General features: G+C 47.6%; 1 protein-coding gene across 2 annotated transcripts; it reads left to right on the top strand.

Moving 5' to 3' along the window:
• The first annotated feature begins 206 nt into the window (after positions 1-206).
• Positions 207-18,758, top strand: LOC103057400 (major histocompatibility complex class I-related protein 1-like). 2 transcript variants are annotated; one of them, XM_088129665.1, is made up of 8 exons: positions 212-465; positions 1,622-1,897; positions 11,969-12,244; positions 12,368-12,652; positions 13,488-13,589; positions 14,226-14,261; positions 15,147-15,178; positions 16,254-18,758. In XM_088129665.1, the coding sequence occupies exons 1-8, from the start codon at positions 393-395 to the stop codon at positions 16,308-16,310; spliced, it is 1,137 nt and encodes a 378-aa protein (XP_087985791.1). In that variant the 5' UTR covers positions 212-392; the 3' UTR covers positions 16,311-18,758. The 2 variants fall into 2 exon arrangements, with proteins under 2 accessions (XP_087985793.1, XP_087985791.1); XM_088129667.1 differs by lacking the exon at positions 1,622-1,897 and having other exon boundaries at positions 207-465.
• The last annotated feature ends 342 nt before the right edge of the window (positions 18,759-19,100 follow it).

The raw sequence follows: 19,100 nt of genomic DNA, 5'->3' as shown, positions 1-19,100 counted from the left end.
CCACCAGGGAGGATGGGGATTGTAGCCCCCAGCAGGGAGCTGGGTGGGGGTCGGATCCCTCAGCCCGTGAAGGCGGCAGGCGTCTCCCGCTTGGGCACCCCGGGGCGCTGAGCTGACTCGCTCCTCGACCGACAAGGGCCCTTCCACGACACTTCGCCCGCCGGCTCAGGGACTGAGTCCTCCTCTGCCTGGCCACGAAGCCGCTTCCGCTGCGGCCCCTCCCCTTTCCTGGCTCTCAGCGGGCCTCCGTTGCTTCTCCCTCAGGGAGCTTCGGCGCCCGCCGCTTTCACTTTCCTTTCACGCGCCCAGCCCCTCCGGGCGCCTCCCCGGCCTTTCTCGTTGCTCGCAGCTGCGGCCCTGCTCCGGGGCTCCCCGCCCGCATCCAGGTCCAGATGGGGCTCCCGGTGGCGCGCTTGGTGCTCCTGTCCGCGGCGGCCGCCCTTCTGCTGCGGGGAGGATCCGCAGGTGAGGGGCGGAGGGGCGGGGCTGAGGGGCCTGAGGAGGCCGACTCGCTCCCGTGGGGTCCTTGGGGCGCTCTGGGCGTGGTCGTTTCTTGCAGACGTTTCGTTCCCGGCTAGGTAACCTCTTCAGTGCTAGAAGGGAGTGGGGGTTGCTCCCTGTTTATATGCAGCAGCTTGCCCTGCCAGTGGTGGGGGGCGGGAGTTGTTTCCTCCTTGGTGGTTCCTTCATTAGGCTGTTGTTGACTGCTTGATTGTCTGTTTGGTGGTAATCCTGATTAATGCTGTCTTGATTGTCTGGTGTTAATCCTGATTAATCCTTAATCCTAATTCTGTTTAACTGAGTTTGATTGCTGGCAAGGAGGTGTTCTGGTCTTTTTGTTTCCTTTTTATTGTCCCTTTTTCCATTTATGGTGTGGAAATGTGCTTTATCTCTGTCTATTGATGGCTGATGTGTCTGAGTGCCAAGCTTCCAGGAATTCCCTCGCATGTTTGGATTTAGCTTGGTCTAAGATACTGACAATTTCCCAGTTGAAGCTATGGTTGAGTCTGTTCATGTGCTGTGAGATTAAGGAGTTTTTATCATGTCTTCTGACTACTAGTTAGTGCTCATGGATGCGCTCTGCTAGTCTTCTGCCTATCCTACATAGTGGCTGTTACAGTCCTTACACTGTATGTTATAGATGACTCCTTTTTTCTCTTCTTGGGCTACTGGGTCTTTTGGTTTGCTTAAGATGTTTTGGAGGGCTTTAGTTGGTTTGTATGCTACAGAGATGCCATCTGGTTGCAATAGTCTGTTGGTGGCTTCTGAGATTTCTCATGCCCCAGGAGACTTGTTCTCCTGTGGCAGCGAGTTCCAGAGGCTTCGCCTGGTTGGGGAGCCAGGTTCAAGCCCAATCCTATCAATCTGAAATAAACACATGTGTTAACCCCACTTTAGGCTTTTTGCATGTTTTGTGCATCCAGCTGTAGAACTGAAGGGTTCCTAGAGGGCGTCTAGTCCATCCTCCTGCAGAGTGTCTTTCCCAATATACCTCCGTAGGTTCCCAAGGTTTTAGAGTATTCAGCCACTTTATATGAAGGGGGCTGGTTCCAAAACAAAAGGGGGGGTAAAAGTGTGCCTTTGGACACCCAAATCTCCTCCCCCACCCCCGCTCTTTCAGGCTTCTCCTCCCATTCATTGCATATTTTCTACACGTTGGTGCTGAGCTCCAGCCAGGACAAGTCTCAGTACATTGTGGTGGGGTATGTGGACGACCAGATCGCTGCACGTTTTGACCCCTCCACAAGAAGAATGTTGCCCCAAGTGGCCTGGCTCGATAAATTGCAGAAGGAAGACCCCCATTTCTGGGACTTGACCTCTCAGAGAGTGAGGACCACAGAGCGAAGGTTCAAAAGCGACCTCGCCATCTTGCACAGCTATTACAACTCGAGCAGAGGTAAGGCATGGGGGGGGAACTGTGGATTTTGGCCTCCCCAGGTAACCGTTCCTGTCCAGGAGGAAGCTGGGCTGGGTAGGAAACACTGGTGAAGGAAACAGGGTCTTGTAAGAGCCAAGCTGGATCTCTGAGTAGGGGTATCCTATATCTTTGTTGTTTAGTCGTTAAGTCGTGTCCGACTCTTCGTGACCCCATGAACCATATTGCGCCAGGCCTTCCTGTCCTTCACTGCCTCCCTGAGTTTGCTCAGTTTCATGCTCATTGCTTCAGTGATGCTATCTAACCATCTCATCCTCTGCCATCCTCTTCTCCTTTTGCCTTCAATCTTTCCCAGCATCAGGGTCTTCTCCAAAGAAATCTCTCTTCGCAATCCTATGTCTACAATGGCCCTATCTTCTTGAAAAAAATAAAGGACAAGCCTGAAAAAGGGGCAATTCTGAGAGAGGTTCATCGGATTAAAAAAAATTGTTTGTGTTTATAACTTTGCTTTATGAAGGAAAATTCAAGAGCAAAACCAAGAAAAACTTTACAAAAATATTTATATTCTAATCAAAATATCTAAAACAATGTATGTAAATTTATTTTTAAAAGACCATTCAATTTCCATATTTTTCACATGAACATGGAAGGCTGAGCATTAAGGGTCAAAGCTAAATGACCAAAATAAAGGACAACAGTGAGTTTTTGACAGTCGTTTATAATAAAAGATGGATGGTCACTGTACCTATGTCCCAATGTTTATCTTGGTTTTGGCAGGAGCGACTTAAGACACCTATTTCACCTGTGAACACTCCCTAACACTGGCCTGATTTTTTTTTTCTGTTTTAGAAAGCAATCTACCCTCCAAGCAAAAACAACCCCCAAATTTAGTCCTATCCACCTGGGGACTCCTGAAGCCACCAGCCAGATGCAGTAGCTGTCAAAAGATTTTTAAAAGCCACATGACTCTAGGATTAGGTTGAAACACCGCTCCAGGATTCAGGAAATTGATATGGATTGTGACTCAGTTTTGGAGCTTCCTACTATCTCTGAAGCAGCCTTCAGTTCTCAACCAAACCTACCTCTCAGGGTTGTTAAAAGGAAAGTGTGGAAGAGAACAGCCTGTGCTCCTGGAATGAAACTTATTCTCAACAGCCTGCCTTGGCTCTGACATCGGATTATGAGCCTGTTTATGTAACAGCTCTACCAGAGGAATGATTGGTGGTGGAACTATGAACTCCTTGCCTCAGGAGATCAGATTAGTAATCTTTCCGATAGTTTTTCACCAACTAATTAACATCTTCCTGTTTAAATGTTTCCTATTTCTCCCAGAGGCTGTGTAAATTTTTGTTGCCTTTGCTTAGAGCCTATAATCTTCTTGGTAATTTTTATTTATAATTCTCATTATTTTAATAACTGTAATATTTGTGTATATAATATTTGCAATATTTAGCTACCACAATTTGTATCTCTGCAACTTCTGGGCGCTTTTCAGAGGTAGCCCCCAGGTAGAGCTCATTGCAATGGTCAAAGAAGGAGTGTGATATAAATCCAACAAAATTTGCAGAAGTAGATTTCAGCTATACATCTGGAAATCTTTCTAACAGTAGAAGCTAGGAAGGGACCCTCCCAGGTAATGGTGAATATACTTCCACCAGATGTATTCAGGCAGAACTGCACTTCCCATCCATTGTCAGGGTCTGCCAGATGCCTCATACCCAAAGTAATTCTTTGCAAGCAAGATTCTCACAGTCTTCTTTAACAAGATTTATTGAGATGAGTGGAATTTGTTGGAATAAAATGCTTGCTTATCAGAAACTTGATTCAGGCTTCTGCAGTGTGGACAGGCCAGTGGCCGGCACACGAACCAGAAACCTAGGATGAGGGAAGGTACCAGATAATAAAAGCACCTAAAAGCACGATAAGGCGATCACTGCTTGAGAAATACCTGATGCCACGTAAGCAAGTAGGGAAACGTATAACCATGACAGGCTATACAGGAAACATAGAATAAACCAATAGTGTTGCTTAAAGCTGTTGCATGACTATAAAAGGCTATATGCCCCCACAACCTGCCCCCACAACCTGCTTCCTGACTTGTAATACCCAATAAAAGAGTAGTTCAGAACACGCTCTGGGCTCACTCACCTCGAGGAAAACCTGCGTGTTTGTCTTCACTCTCGCCTGTCGAGACCCCATGAGTGGCCCACCCTGATGCGGACTGCAAAGCCGCATTGTGGTGACCCCGACGTGATCGCGTGACTTCACGAGGTGCGTCTCGGACCGTCCTTACTTATTCGCTCGAGGGGAGCTGTGCACTCGTCCCGTCTGAAACACGGCTGGATATTCGTAAGTATGGGCGGAAAATTCTCTCAACAACAGACAGCGCATCTGAAGGAATTGAGGGAATTAACCGAATCTTCCTCTAAAATTTCTTCAAACGGAGGCAAAACCCTCCCCGTTTGAAAAACAAAGAATTAATTGGCCTTTTGTCTTACATTTGGCAACAATGTCCATCATACCCTGAAAAAGGGTCACTGAAAATATCCACATGGACAAAATTGGGGGAATACTTCCACGCGGCCCCTAGGGCCCCGGTCCAAATTCTGACCTCATGGCGTGTGGTCATGGAATGCTTAATGATTCACCATAAATTCGAAAACCAAATGCCGGCAGAACCCATACCACCCCCGTATGATTCTGTTAAAAATTCTCCGGCCACTTTACTTCCCATGTCAGCAGGTTCTGGGTGCCTTGATCCAGCCAATGGTCCCACGGCTCCCATGGCTCCAAGCTCCCCCCTGACTATAAAACCTCAAAGGGGGGGTCACATAATCAGAGCTATGCAGACTGCTCAGCAGTCAGGTCAACTCTCTGCTGAGGATCTTGAAGCGTGTGCAATGTTTCCGGTGACCTGGGTGGTGCCCGCCGGAGCTGCTGCGGGCGCTCCCGGCCAGCCGGTGCATACGCACATAGATTACAAACAAATCAAAGAGATTAAAAGTGCTGTTAGAGATTATGGCCTGCAGTCGCGTTATGTTATGGGCTTGCTTACTTCGCTTTCTACTGCTGCTGTGGAAATGCTGCTTGCAGATTGGCAGTCGCTTTTTGGCATGATTTTAACCCCTGCTCAATATGTAATTTGGAATTCGGAGTACGGCAAACAGGCTGCCGTTGCCATAAATGCTGGACTCCCTCAAAATGTTACTGCTGACGATGTCCTGGGGACTGGCACCATCAGCACTATTGCACAACAGCAAAACTCCGATAGAGCTGCTTTTCCTATTATTAAAAATTGTGCCTTAGCAGCCTTACGAAAGGTTGATGACAATCAGGGCAAACCTTTGCAAACCTTTTCTAAAATAATTCAATCGCCTACAGAAGACTATTCTTCCTTTATTAGTCGCCTTCAAGTTGCATTAGAACGCCAAATTGACAACGTAGATGCTAGAGGTGAACTGTGTATGAAATTGGCTTATGAAAATGCTAATTCGGACTGTCAAAAGGTGCTCCAGCCCATAGCTAACAAACCTGGCATCACCCTGGCTGATTTTCTCCAAGCATGTCGTATTGTCGGAACCACCAGCCACAAAATGGCTGCGCTGGCCTCCGCCATTACCACAACCTTGCTTCCGCCTTCTTCTTCCTCCCTCGCGCCACAAGACGCACTTCCTGTGTCACGCCCTGCCGGAAATTGCTTCAATTGCGGGAAACCTGGTCATTTCAAATCTCAGTGCAGGGCACCAGGAGGGGGCGCACATCGCAGTTTCTCCCAACAGGCAGTCAAGCCTAAGACCGTTTGTCCAAAATGCAAAAGGATTTCATTGGGCCAACCAATGCAGGTCCTTTAATCAAAGTCAGCAGAATTCGGGAAACTGATTGTGGGGCATGCAGCCAGCCCCACCCCCAAGGCTGAATTACCCAATGAGGACCCGTCCCCTCACTCTGTAGAGATGACTGCGGACGAGACCGTGACCTATTCTTTACCCGCTCATGTTTATCATCTTTTTATATCGCCTCGCTTGCCTTTGACATTGCCCCCGAAATGCCGGTGCTTGTTTTCCCTAACTTGGACCTTACCGCTCAAGGAGTCATAGCTGCCCCCTTTTTGCGCAGTGCTGACTCCTTTTCTGATTTTGCCTTGGCAATTATGGTTAATTCTCCGGTAACCATCAAACAGGGAGATGTGGTGGCGACAATGATCCCCCTTGAGACTTTTTCTGACTGTATGACTATAGAGCAAAACGTCAACTCCAAAAGGCCAGTAGCCAAGTTTAAACTCAATGGACGTTCTTTTTCCGGTCTTCTAGATACCGGTGCCGACGTCTCGGTCATCTGCTCAGCTGAATGGCCCGCCGATTGGCCTACTGACCCTGCCCCATCCGTCAGAGGGGTAGGAGGGATCCAGACGGCTCAGATCAGCTGCAATTGGATCTCAGTCACGTCAGCCACAAGCCCTGTTACCGCTTTCATTAAGCCTGTAGTTTTACCTTTACATACTAACTTGTGGGGACGAGATTTGATGTCCCAATTCCAAACCAAGCTTATTTTGCAATAATGGCTGTTTCAGCTGTTTTGCGGCTGGAATTGCAATCTCAAACTCCAGTCTGGATAGATCAATGGCCGCTCACAGTGGAAAAACTCACTGTATTAAAACAATTGGTCAATGAACAATTGGACAATGGGCACCTTGAGCCCTCTTTAAGCCCTTATAACACTCCAGTCTTTGTAATTAAAAAGAAATCCGGTAAATGGAGATTTCTTCATGACCTTAGGGCGGTGAATGCAATTATCAAACCAATGGGGGCGCTGCAATGTGGCCTCCCAAATCCAAATTTGATTCCTCAAAGTTACGATATGATGATCATTGATCTTAAAGATTGCTTTTTCTCTATACCCTTGCATCCTAAAGATAAACATATCTTTGCCTTTACTGTACCTGCGCTCAATAATTCTCAACCAACTTCTCGCTATCAATGGAAAGTTTTGCCACAGGGAATGCTGAACAGCCCCACCATGTGTCAATACTTTGTATCGCAGGTTTTACAACCCTATAGGGATAAATATTCGTCATTTTTAGTTTATCATTACATGGATGACATTCTGGTTGCTGCACCAGGACCCAAAGGTACTGTCTTAAAAACATTGCCTCACCTACAACACATATTGCAACAAGGAGGATTACATATTGCACCAGACAAAGTACAACTTTCATCACCTTTTCATTATTTGGGACACAAGGTGCTTGAATCACACGCTAACCCCTGTTTGCCGAACATTCAATTGCCACCTGTGCCTACCTTGCTACAATTACAGCAATATTTGGGATCCATCAACTGGATCCGCCCCTATATAGGTCTTTCCACCATTCAACTTTCTCCCTTATTCACGGCACTAACTAAAGGAAAGCAACCTGCAGATGTCATCCCTTTGCAAAAGGAACAATTGGACGCTGTAAAATTAATTAATCAGGCCCTACGTACCAAATGGGTGGATCGCATGAAAGACAACTTGCCTTTCTCTTTGCTCCTACTGAACACGCTGACACTGCCAACAGGTGCGGTGGTTCAGGTGACACCTTCATTGCTAATCCTTGAATGGATCCACCTGTCTCACACGCCTCGTGCAACGCTTACTACTAAACCCGCTCAATTTGCTTCCCTTATTACCAAAGGTCGGCTGCGGTCTAAGGCCCTAGCTGGTGTTGAACCCTCTGTCATTTATGTTCCTTGCTCTCTCTCCACATGGGAGTCACTGCTAGCGGTCAGCGACCACCTTCAGTTTGCCCTCGCTGACTGGCCTGGCACTGTCTCTTGCCATCCACCACCAGACCCTCGGGTACAACTTCTCAGAACCACTCCCTTTATTTGGCAAACTCCTATGTCTCCTTTCCCCATTCATGATGCAGTCACTGTCTTCGCCGACGGCAGCAAAAAATCTGGCGCCTGCGCTTGGCAGATTGACGGCCAATGGCACACAAAAACCACCCCTCCACAATCCTCCGCCCAACGGGCAGAGCTTTATGCTTCCATCCTTGCTTTTGAGGCCTTTCCTCATCAATCTTTTAACCTTATTCTCGACAGTTTTTATGTTTCCCAAATTATTTCCTCCATTTATCAAGCCTATTTATCCCCCTCTATCGAACCAACTCTTCTATCTTTGTTTCTGTCCTTACAACACCTCATTTCTAAAAGGACTCATTTTTTCCATGTTGCACACATTCGTAGCCACCAACCGTTCCCTGGTATCCTCCAGGAAGGAAATAGCGTGGCCGACGCTGCGGCCGCGGCTGCATCCTCCTCCCCACTCATTTTTGCCTTTTCCTCACCCACTCCGTGGGAAAGTCATTCCTATTTCCACCAGAATAAAAAGGCGCTCATTAAGCAGTTCAAAATTTCTGCTACAGAGGCCACTGCAATTTTACAGCAATGCCCCACCTGTAGCAAACAAGCGCACTCTGTGCCCATGGGAGTTAACCCCAGGGGGACAGAGTGCAACCAAATTTGGCAAATGGATGTTACCCAATATGCTTCTTTTTCCCCATGGAAGTACTTACACGTTTCCATTGACACTTACTCGGGGTTCATCATGGCCACCCCTCAAAGGGGCGAAGCCTCTAAACACATTATTAATCATTGTATTCGAACCTTTGCAACGCTGGGACGCCCAAAAGAACTTAAAACAGACAATGGGCCTGGCTATACAGGCAGTGCTTTTGCCGCCTTTTGCCAGAAATGGGGAATCACACACAAATTCGGCATACCATACAACAGCAAAGGTCAAGCCATAATTGAAAGAGCAAATCAGACCTTAAAACATGCTCTTGACAGATATATAGAAACCAAGGGGAAAGGGCCCCCTAGCCTCCCAGCGGTGCAAGACATTCTCAACCTTTGCCTCTATACTCTTAACTTTCTCAACTTGACCGGACTACCTGCCACTTCTGCTGCTTGTCGTCACTTTGCCTCACAACCTGCTGCTGACCACCAACGACCACTTGTCTACTATCGTTGCCTGCCAGACCCCGCCTGGAGAGGGCCTGCGCAACTCATCACCTGGGGTCGAGGTTACGCGGCCATTCAGCTTCCCGATAAGGTTCTGTGGGTCCCTGGTCGCTGCGTCCGTCCTTGTCATCTCCCGCTTTCGCCGGACGCCCAAGACGTCCCTCCTCCTCCCCACATAAGAGGCCTTACTGGTGTCACTCCGGAAGCTGACCCTCAACATATGGCCGAGGAAGAGGACAGCAGGGACAACAGAAGGTAGACCAAGGGAAGGGCCTCAATCAAAATGTCACATCTGCCTCAATTGGGAAGAATACTGTGGTTCCCGGTTGCCCTTCAGCTACTGAGCGTTGCCCTCTGCGCACCTAACTATGCGCAGCACAATCCCCATCAACCCCAGAACCTAACGTGGGCGGTATTGGACGCACACGCAGACATCCTGAACTCCACTTCATCTATGGCGGTGCCGGGGTCCTGGTTTCCTGACCTGTACTTTGACTTTGGAGTGATGATGGACACCACCACTTCTCCCAACAGACCGGGTATGGTTAGCCACAGATGGATCAAGAGATGGCCCCTTTATGTCTGCCCCGGCCATGTCAGGGCAACAACATACCGGAAGAAGTGTGGTGGGGAAAACGATTATTTTTGTGCGGACTGGAGCTGCGTCTCCACGGGAGAAATAACATGGAACCCCCCTTTCAGAGGTGATCTTATTACACTCAGACGGACTGGTGAGAACGTACGATGTGAGCAAAACCAATTTGGAACATATGTTAATTGTAATCCGGTTAAAATCTCTTTCACCACTGAGGGAAAACGACACACGGGGTGGCAGTCAGGGGTCACTTGGGGAGGCCGAGTTCATGATAAAACCGGGGAGCCAGGGAATATTTTTACTATACGCCTAACACAAACCCCCATAGAACCCCCGGTACCGGTGGGCCCCAAGACAATACCAGCCAACCGCAGGGAGCCACCCCCACAACCCACCCCCACTCCCGGGAAAAGTTCGCCTACTTCCATCGGTTATTCTTTTTCCCCTTCACGGAGCCGCCCTGGGAACCCCCTTTGGGACATCGTCACAGCCACCTATCACATGGTCAATGACACCAATCCCAACCTTACTACAGCCTGCTGGTTTTGCTACGATGTTCGACCCCCATATTATGAGGCTGTAGGGCTTGTTTCTCCATACAACACTTCCTCGAATGACAAGGCATGCAGATGGAAACATGGCTCACAAACATTGCAGTCAATCTCAGGCAAGGGAACCTGCCTTGGACAGGTTCCCACACAGTATAAACAATACTGCAACACAACACATAGTGAGGTTGATACAACACTTTTTTACATACCACCCACAGATGGATGGTGGGCTTGCTCTACAGGCCTCACGGCCTGTGCCCATGGTCATGTAATAAGCACCAAAGGTTTTTGCATCCTTGTCCAGGTCATGCCACGCATATACTACCACACAGAAGAAGAAGTTTACAACACTTACTCAGGGTCAGAACTCATAAGACACAAGCGTGAACCCATTTCCACCCTCACAGTAGCTCTCTTGGTAGGACTTGGCCTAACAGGAGCAGGAACTGGGATAGCATCCTTTGCAAATCAGTATGTCCAATATCACCACCTTAGGGCAGCCATCGATGAAGACTTAGAGAGAATAGAAACTTCGATCTCTCACTTACAAAAATCCCTAACCTCCCTCTCAGAAGTGGTCTTGCAGAACAGAAGAGGCCTTGATTTACTTTTTTAAAAGAGGGGGGGTTATGTGTGGCTTTAAGAGAAGAATGTTGCTTCTATGCAGATCACTCTGGCATAGTGCAGGACTCCATGACCAAACTCAGGGAGGGCCTGGATAAACGTAAAAAGGAGAGGGAGGGTCAGCAAGGATGGTCTCAATCCTGGTTCAACTTTTCCCCATGGTTGACCACCCTGATAGGTACCATAGCAGGACCACTGATATTGCTACTCCTTGCATGTACATTAGGCCCCTGCATTTTATCTCGCCTAACAAAATTTGTGGAAACTAAAATAGGTGCCTTGGAAAATATGGTACTGGAACGCCACCATTACCAACCAATACGGTCTGGAGAAAATATGGAAAAAGCATCCCTCCGCATATTAGACTCTGACGAAGAGTTGGAATCCACCAGTTTTACTTTTAAAACAAAAACGGAGGAGATGTTGGAATAAAATGCTTGCTTATCAGAAACTTGATTCAGGCTTCTGCAGTGTGGACAGGCCAGTGGCCGGCACACGAACCAGAAACCTAGGATGAGGGAAGGTACCAGATAATAAAAGCACCTAAAAGCACGATAAGGCGATCACTGCTTGAGAAATACCTGATGCCACGTAAGCAAGTAGGGAAACGTATAACCATGACAGGCTATACAGGAAACATAGAATAAACCAATAGTGTTGCTTAAAGCTGTTGCATGACTATAAAAGGCTATATGCCCCCACAACCTGCCCCCACAACCTGCTTCCTGACTTGTAATACCCAATAAAAGAGTAGTTCAGAACACGCTCTGGGCTCACTCACCTCGAGGAAAACCTGCGTGTTTGTCTTCACTCTCGCCTGTCGAGACCCCATGAGTGGCCCACCCTGATGCGGACTGCAAAGCCGCAGAATTAAAAGAATTTCAGCAATTGAACCATTTCCCATTAGAATCCATTTATCCACTAATACATTAAGGGGGAACAGAGGCATCCTCCGGATCCTGTGCTTTCATAAAAATGACAAAAGCAACATCTTGCTGTCTGGACACTGCTCCACACCTTTCGTATGTGTGTGTGATGTCACAACGAATGTACAAAAGGGATGGAGCTTGCTTTCATCATTTGCCCAATCCCCCCAACTCTCCGAGAACCTCTCTGGGCTGAGTTTGTCAGTTTCTTTACAATGACTTTCCTGTGAACTGGCAAGGGGCCGGGTTTGTTCAGCTTGCAGCTGGCTGTTTACAAACCGCTTCCTGAATACTCCTCAGGCTGTAAATTCTCAAATACCGAAATGGGAGAAGAAACCAAAAAGGAGATCAAAGATAGGAACACGTCTGCTCTGTGCCCGTTTCCTCTGCAGGGTTTCACAGCTGGCAGCGCATGATTGGCTGTGAGCTGAGCAAAGACGGCCGCAAGCGGGGGTATTACCAGTACGCCTATGATGGGGAGGACTTTATCAGCTTGGATCAGGAGACCCTCACCTGGACCGCAGCCGACGTCCGTGCTCAGGTGACCAAGAGGAGGTGGGAAGCCGAGCCTTTCATTGCCCAGAGCCGGAATCACTTTTTGCAGAAGGAGTGTATTGAGCTGCTTCAGAAATGCACAAAGCATGGAAAGGACTCTCTGCTGAGGAAAGGTGAGGGTGGAAGGAGGGAGCCCAGGGTTGGCGATGCTGCAGGATGGCGCTGGATCTGTGGTGCAATGTCCCCACGCTACCCATGTGCAGTCTTAAAATGAGCCAAAGTTGTGTTTTCTACAGAGCCCCCAGTGGTGAAGGTAACCCACAGGATCCAGTACAATGGCCTGGAGACCCTCATCTGCCGAGCCTATGGCTTCTATCCCAAAGAGATGGATATCTCCTGGAGGAAGGAGGGGGAACTCTGGGAGCAGGACACCTTCCGGGGGGGTGTCCTGCCAAACTCAGATGGGACCTACCATGCCTGGCTGAGCATCGAGGTCGATCCGAAGGAGAGGGACCACTATCGGTGCTATGTGGAACACGCCGGGCTGCCGGAGCCTCTGATCATGGCCTGGGAGGAGCCTGGTAAGAGAAGGAGAGTCCACCAGCTGAACATGAGCAAAATTGCCCTGAAGCCACACGTGTCTGTGTTCATAGAACATAATGAACGTGGTGATGGAGTTTCCTCATTTACTGGGTTCACCCAGTACGTTGGACCATAAATTGAACAAAGGGTGGATTCACCCAACACGCCAGGCCACGAGAGACCCTAACCTAGGTTCAGATGAACCCTTGATCCAGTCCAGCGTGTTTGGCAACCCAGCCCTTTGTGCAAATCTGAGCTGGTGGGTTACTTAAGGCGTTTTGAAAGAGGAGGAAGTTTAAAGTGTGGCGTGTAAAGTTTGGCTCCTGTGGGATGCCACAAGAAACAACGTGTGTGCGTGTGGGGGTTATAGCAGGGTTCCTCAACCTCAGCAACTTTAAGATGGGTGGACTTCAACTCCCAGAATTCCCCAGCCACCATTCCCCATGGCTGGCTGGGGAATTCTGGGAGTTGAAGTCCACCCATCTTAAAGTTGCTGAGGTTGAGGAACCCTGAGTTATAGTATGGAAAGGCAGCTATATTTGTATTGAGTGTCAAAATCCTAGGGTTGGAAGTTTCCCTTGAGGTCATCCAGTCCACCCCCTGCTCCATGCAGGTGTCCAAGTGAAACCATCTCAGAAAGGTGGCTGTTTAGCTTCTGCTTGAATAAATCCATCACCTCTCTGGACCAGAGGTTCTGCCCCTACTATTAAGCGTTTTTCACAGGTTTGTCCCTTGGTTAACTCAGTCTTCACCACCTTCTCACCAAGTCTGGAAAGTCAAGGGGAAGAGAGATCCAGGGGCTCCTCCAATCCTTTTGCCCTCTCTCCAACACAGCCTTTGTGCCCAGCATGGGGCTTGTGGCCGGAGTCGTGGCCGGAGTCGTAGGAGTTGCGGTGGCCGCAGGCATCCTTGCTGCTGGAGCAAGTGTCTACATCAGTAAGTAACTCTTGGACGGGCACAGGCTGTGTCGTTCGACGCTGCCAACCTCCCCTCCCCCAAACCTGGTATCTCCCACAAGCTCCCTGATCAGGGTCACGCTGAACACGGCCTCCAAATCTCCTGAAGGTCCTGAAGAGCTGGTTGATGTGATCCCCTAGGCCATAATGTTGAGGGTGGTTTGCTTTTGAGCATGTTGGGTGAACTTGGTCATTTTGATTTGCAAACTGGGAGCTCCTTTGACCAACTGGTAGCAGCACCAAGCGGACCTTGGCAGACTTCAAGAAATAAAGCACAGCCGGGTTTGATGAGTGCTGGGATGGGAGATCACCAGGAAATCCAAGGGCTGTATGCGAAAATGAGAAGTCTGGGAACTAATCAGCATTGATCCTACTCCGCTTCCTTAAACCCACCAAGGTCAGCTGCCACAATGAACAGGCTGATGACATGCTTGCACCCATGTATTTTGGGGCCATTCCCTTCTTCCCTTCCGAGTTCCCAGTCTAGCCCACAGCTTTCTGCTGCAGCTGGAGGAAGGATGGAGGCTCTGAACTTTCCATCTACCAAAGACTGAGGGCAAAACGAGTGATCTCTAAGTGGGAATGTTGTCTCTGACTTCTTGATTCTGTCTTGCAGAAAAACGTGGTGGAGATGCATACAGGACACCATCAAGTGAGTGACTCTGAAATGTAGTTTTGGTACAGGTTGCCTTTGGGGTGAAGGGGGAAAGATCCAGATTAGCCCAAATGAAGGTGTTGCAGATTTATGACTTCCCTGCAACGGGAAATGTGGGTTCCCGCTGCATAGAGGGAAGTTTGTATGTAGAAGTATATTTATTGGTTTATTAATTAGGATGTCTAAACTGACCATCAGCCAAATCTCTCTGGGCAGTTCACAATAAAACAAACTAAAAAAAAAACATTCGAGCTAAAATATAGACAGGGTATAGCAAAAGTCAGGCCCCATCGGCCAACCATAATAGGTTTTATTAATTTAATTTTATTATTTTTTTGAACCCTGATCAAGAGGCAAAGCTCTAGAGATAGAAAAGTGACGTAAATGAAACTAATTTCTGGCTATGCATAACAGTCCACCTGAAACCTTCCATAAGATCTTGTTTAGGGAAAGGGCTGGGAAGTAGCACGGGGGCAGGATGACTATGGGAGACAGGGCCAACATGAGCAAATGACAGCCGTGGCGGTTTTTTTGCAGGGGAACACACACGTCCGAGGCATTTACATAAGTAATGGTAACGGCCATCATTTTTGCCTTTCTGCTGCGTCTTAGAAAAATTGCTACTGAGGCCAGGCTGCATTTGACTGCATTTTTAAAAAAATTGATTTCCATCAAGTTCTCACAGAACCTATTTTGAAAAATCCTGTACTAGATGATTGTTGATGTTCAGGTGACTAAAGAATTGTTCTAAAAAAGTGTGCATGTGGGAGATGCCCGGGACTTTGCGTTTCTTGTGTGCGATCCCTTAGATATATTGCCTGGCTAAAGGAGACCCTGCACTTTGTCCCGAATATTGATTTTTCTCTTGTCTCTCTGTTACAGCCAGCAGTCAGGATTTTGAGAGTCCTCCAGTGGTAAGTAGGGCTGTAGGTTTACAGATCTTTCATGAGAGGGAAAAAATAAAATCCCCAGTTCTGCAACAAAATGCTTTAGTATTCCCCACCCCATCCACAGCGAGATTGCTTTATTTGGATCCTTTGTCAACCTGAATACAGAATGTTGTCCTGCTCTTCAGGACTTGCACTGGGGAAAACAAGGAAGTGGGTTCTGTGGCCGAAGCAAGATTAGAACCCGGCTCTTCTCTCTCCTGGTCCAGCACCTTTAGCACTATTCCATCTGGCTCTCAGTGATGATGTCTGAAGAAGCTCTTGGTTCAGCCTCGTTCTGCTGTTTTTTATTCCATCACACACTGCCTTTAGCCTCTTCTGAATCTGGGTGGACCACCTCCTTCTTGACCTTTGAAGGGCAAATTTTGCTTTGCCGTGGAATGTTTTACTGAACTCCAGGGAGAGAATTAACCTCTCGGGTCAGGCAGCTGAGTGGCCTCGGAGCCTTAAGCTCGGCTTAACTCTCTGTAGGAAGGCACTTCTTGTGCAGACCGCCCTGCATTGCAGAGGTGCTTGAGTGCTGGTGGAATAGGGGCTTAGCAGTCCCTGCCAGCTGTCCCTGCTCACCCAGGAAGCTCTAATAGGGAAGACTCCCTTCAAGTCATCTCTCTACAAGGACAGGGTTCCACCCAAGATCAAATCAGCGCCAACTGTGGCATTAGAAAAGCTGCTAAACCCTGGCCATTTCTGACCGTCTTCTGGGAGTGATATGATGGTGGATCCCCATCCTGTAGTGATGTTCTGTGCATGCAATGGAGAGTGACGTTCCACAGCAGGATGGAAGTGAAGGTTATTATTATTATTTTGGGGGGAATTATGTCGTTGTTATTATTGATTGTTTTCATCTTTTTTTTGTTTCACTGAACTGAAGTGTATACCGCTGAGAATTATCTGTAATTAAAGCAGCCTATAAGCCTAGGTGATAGATAGATAGGCTAACCAACCAAACAACCTCTGGCAGTTTAGTAGTCCACTTGCTACAACCAGTGTTTCATTATTTAAGTTCATACTCTTTTTTTCTCTCTCCTTCCTGTAACATGAGGCCCACTTGGCAGGTAAAAACAGAGCAAAGAAGATCTACACCGAGGACTTGCTGTGAATCGCTGGTGCTTCTGAAGGATCCAGGGTGAAGCTCAAAGTTCTTGGTGGAATCCTAGCCATCAGGAAGGACTCAAGTCGTCTACACACTTAGCTTGGATACCATTAGCATGTTTTCTGAGGTCTCAGAATTCCAAGAAGTATAAAGAATTTATATATTATAAATGATAAAAAAAGAATTCCAAGAACTATAAACTAGCCACACAGGCTGGGTTTACACAACATGCTGAGTTGCACAGTAACAAAGCAAGATGAAGAGAGCCATTGGGGTAAACTCTTGGTCTGGGAGCAGGAAAATCCAAGTTCTCGTCCCCCTTTAGCCATGGGAGACTCTGGGCCAGACCCTCCCGCTCAACCCAACCAACCTCCAGGTCTGTCCTGGGGGAAAACAAGAGGAAGGAGCATTGTGTCTGTTGCCTTATGCTCCTGAATGAAAGGTGGGATATGAATTTAGCAAATCTTATCTAAATCGAAAGAGAGCCAGTTTGGTGTAGTGGTTAAGGCACCAGGCTAGAAACTGGGAGACTTTGAGTTCTAGTGCTGCCTTAGGCACGAAGCCAGCTAGGTGACCTTGCGCCAGTCTCTCTCAGCCCTGGGAAGTAGGCCATATCAAACCACTTTGCAGTCCTCAGGAAAACACTGACTCAAAGGCACCAAAAAAAAAAAGGGAAAGGAAAGAAAGAGAAAGGGAAATCTAAACCTTCCCAAGATTTATGGCTAGTGTGAAAAAGTGTGTGTTGGAATAAAATGCTTGCTTATCAGAAACTTGATTCAGGCTTCTGCAGTGTGGCCAGGCCAGTGGCCGGCACACGAACCAGAAACCTAGGATGAGGGAAGGTACCAGATAATAAAAGCACCTAAAAGCATGATAAGGCGATCACTGCTTGAGAAATACCTGATGCTACGTAAGCAAGTAGGGAAACGTATAACCATGACAGGCTATACAGGAAACATAGAGTAAACCAATAGTGTTGCTTAAAGCTGTTGCATGACTATAAAAGGCTATATGCCCCCACAACCTGCCCCCACCACCTGCTTCCTGACTTGTAATACCCAATAAAAGAGTAGTTCAGAACACGCTCTGGGCTCACTCACCTCGAGGAAAACCTGCGTGTTTGTCTTCACTCTCGCCTGTCGAGGCCCCATGAGTGGCCCACCCTGATGCGGACAGCAAAACCGCAAGTGTGGCCCACTAGAATGGCCTTCCAGAATGAGTGAATTGTTTGAAGCTGGGAGTTTTATTTTTCCCTAAACTTAAGGCAAAAGAATGAGTTTGTTGCAAAGGCTCAAGGCACCCAGTGAATCCCATAATCCCCCCAGGCAGCCTCACAGTTGGTGATTGAGTTGCCCCTTTGGCACCCCGCACCCCCCCCCCAAGCCTTCAGCATATTTTCTCTATGACTTCCCTCTTCCATTTGTTCTTCTGGTTATTAAAAAGAAAAAGACTGCAGTGTTTTCCTTCATAGAAGAAGGTAGAACTCTGGAAAAAAAGTGTTGTTGGACCCTCTACTAATGGAAAAATGCACCTTACTGAGAATTTTGCTATTACTGTACCAAACTTCGTGTGTGTGCCTTGGCGACTGCCTGGACAAGTCCTTGAAGCTTTCTTGGCAAGATTTTGGAAGTGGTTTGCCATGGCCTCCTTCCCAGGGCCGAGAAAGAGGGACTGGCCAAAGGTCACCCAGCTGGCTTCATGCCTAAGGTGGGACTGGAACTCATAATCTCCCGGTTTCCTGGTGCCTTCATCACTACAGCAAACTGGCTCTCATTACCAGACTAACCAATCATAGAAGCACAATACTGAACTTGTAAAATGAATAGTGGGGGGAGGGAAGAATGGCCCCTCTCCACTACAGAATGCAGTCTTCGACTCCTGTATTAACCCAATAGTCAGAAGAATCAGCTCAGCACGCTGGTTGGGTTTCCAGACCATGCTGCGTTCAGATATGCTTGTTCAGCTTGCATAGTCTGCGTATGGAACTGAATTCACAGAAGACACTGAATCATCGCTAGCCAAGTGGACTAGCTTAATCACACGTGCAGACACGCAAATCGTTTTCACTAACCAAATTAGGAGGCAAGTGAATGAGGGAACTGGAATTTTAACCCAATTGGTTAAACATGCCAAAGAATGTAGGGGTTGAGGGACTTTAGAAATCACCCTGCCCTGATATTCGTACAAAGATCACTCCTATGTTTAGTATGCATTCATCAAGGTCAACGTGCCCCCAAAATCTGATGCTCTCCAGATATAATAGAGTTCCCAGCCAGCATCTTTCTAGGACAGGGAAGGTTGACCTAACTTCTTATATTTTTCTATTTATTTTGTTTTAAATTAGCTACTCGAATTTTTTTTACAATATTATGATTTAAAGGTTTGTACAACACTTGTGAAAAGTTGTTCATAAACCTAATAAATATCTGGCCTGGCTTTACCTCGTTGGCATCAACATTCATCGGAACAGAAGGAAATCAGGAACTCTGAGTTGTGATTCAGGGCTGTACTAGGTTTGAGTGGATGGAAAACATTTTTTTAAACGTTTTATAAACAATTTTTAATTCATAAATTTATTTGCAAAGCATGCTGATGCTGTGTTCCGTCCAAGGCTGAATGCATGCATTTTGCACACGTTTTGTGGGTTAGTGTGTTGAAGAAAGGCCACGTTTGCGTTACACACGCAGTGAAAACACATGTTCTGGTTTGCACATCACCCTGGTTGTGCACAAGGCCTGGCTAGAAAGCGACTGGGCTGCTTCGGGCGGGAACACAGACTTGCCCAAGGAGTTATCC

Source organism: Python bivittatus, unplaced genomic scaffold (genome assembly GCF_059951505.1).
Source record: "Python bivittatus isolate LINGU-HERP-01145 unplaced genomic scaffold, Pbiv_v1 ctg000810_np1212, whole genome shotgun sequence".
In the NCBI taxonomy this organism is placed as follows: domain Eukaryota; kingdom Metazoa; phylum Chordata; class Lepidosauria; order Squamata; family Pythonidae; genus Python; species Python bivittatus.
This window is presented reverse-complemented; position numbering and strand designations above follow the sequence as displayed.

Excerpts from the sequence above, each read along its gene's own strand:
- LOC103057400 (XM_088129665.1), top strand. The coding sequence starts at position 393 with ATGGGGCTCCCGGTGGCGCGCTTGGTGCTCCTGTCCGCGGCGGCCGCC. Across the intron at positions 466-1,621 it reads GCTGCGGGGAGGATCCGCAG|GCTTCTCCTCCCATTCATTG; the intron begins GTGAGGGGCGGA and ends CCGCTCTTTCAG. Across the intron at positions 14,262-15,146 it reads TGCATACAGGACACCATCAA|CCAGCAGTCAGGATTTTGAG; the intron begins GTGAGTGACTCT and ends TCTCTGTTACAG.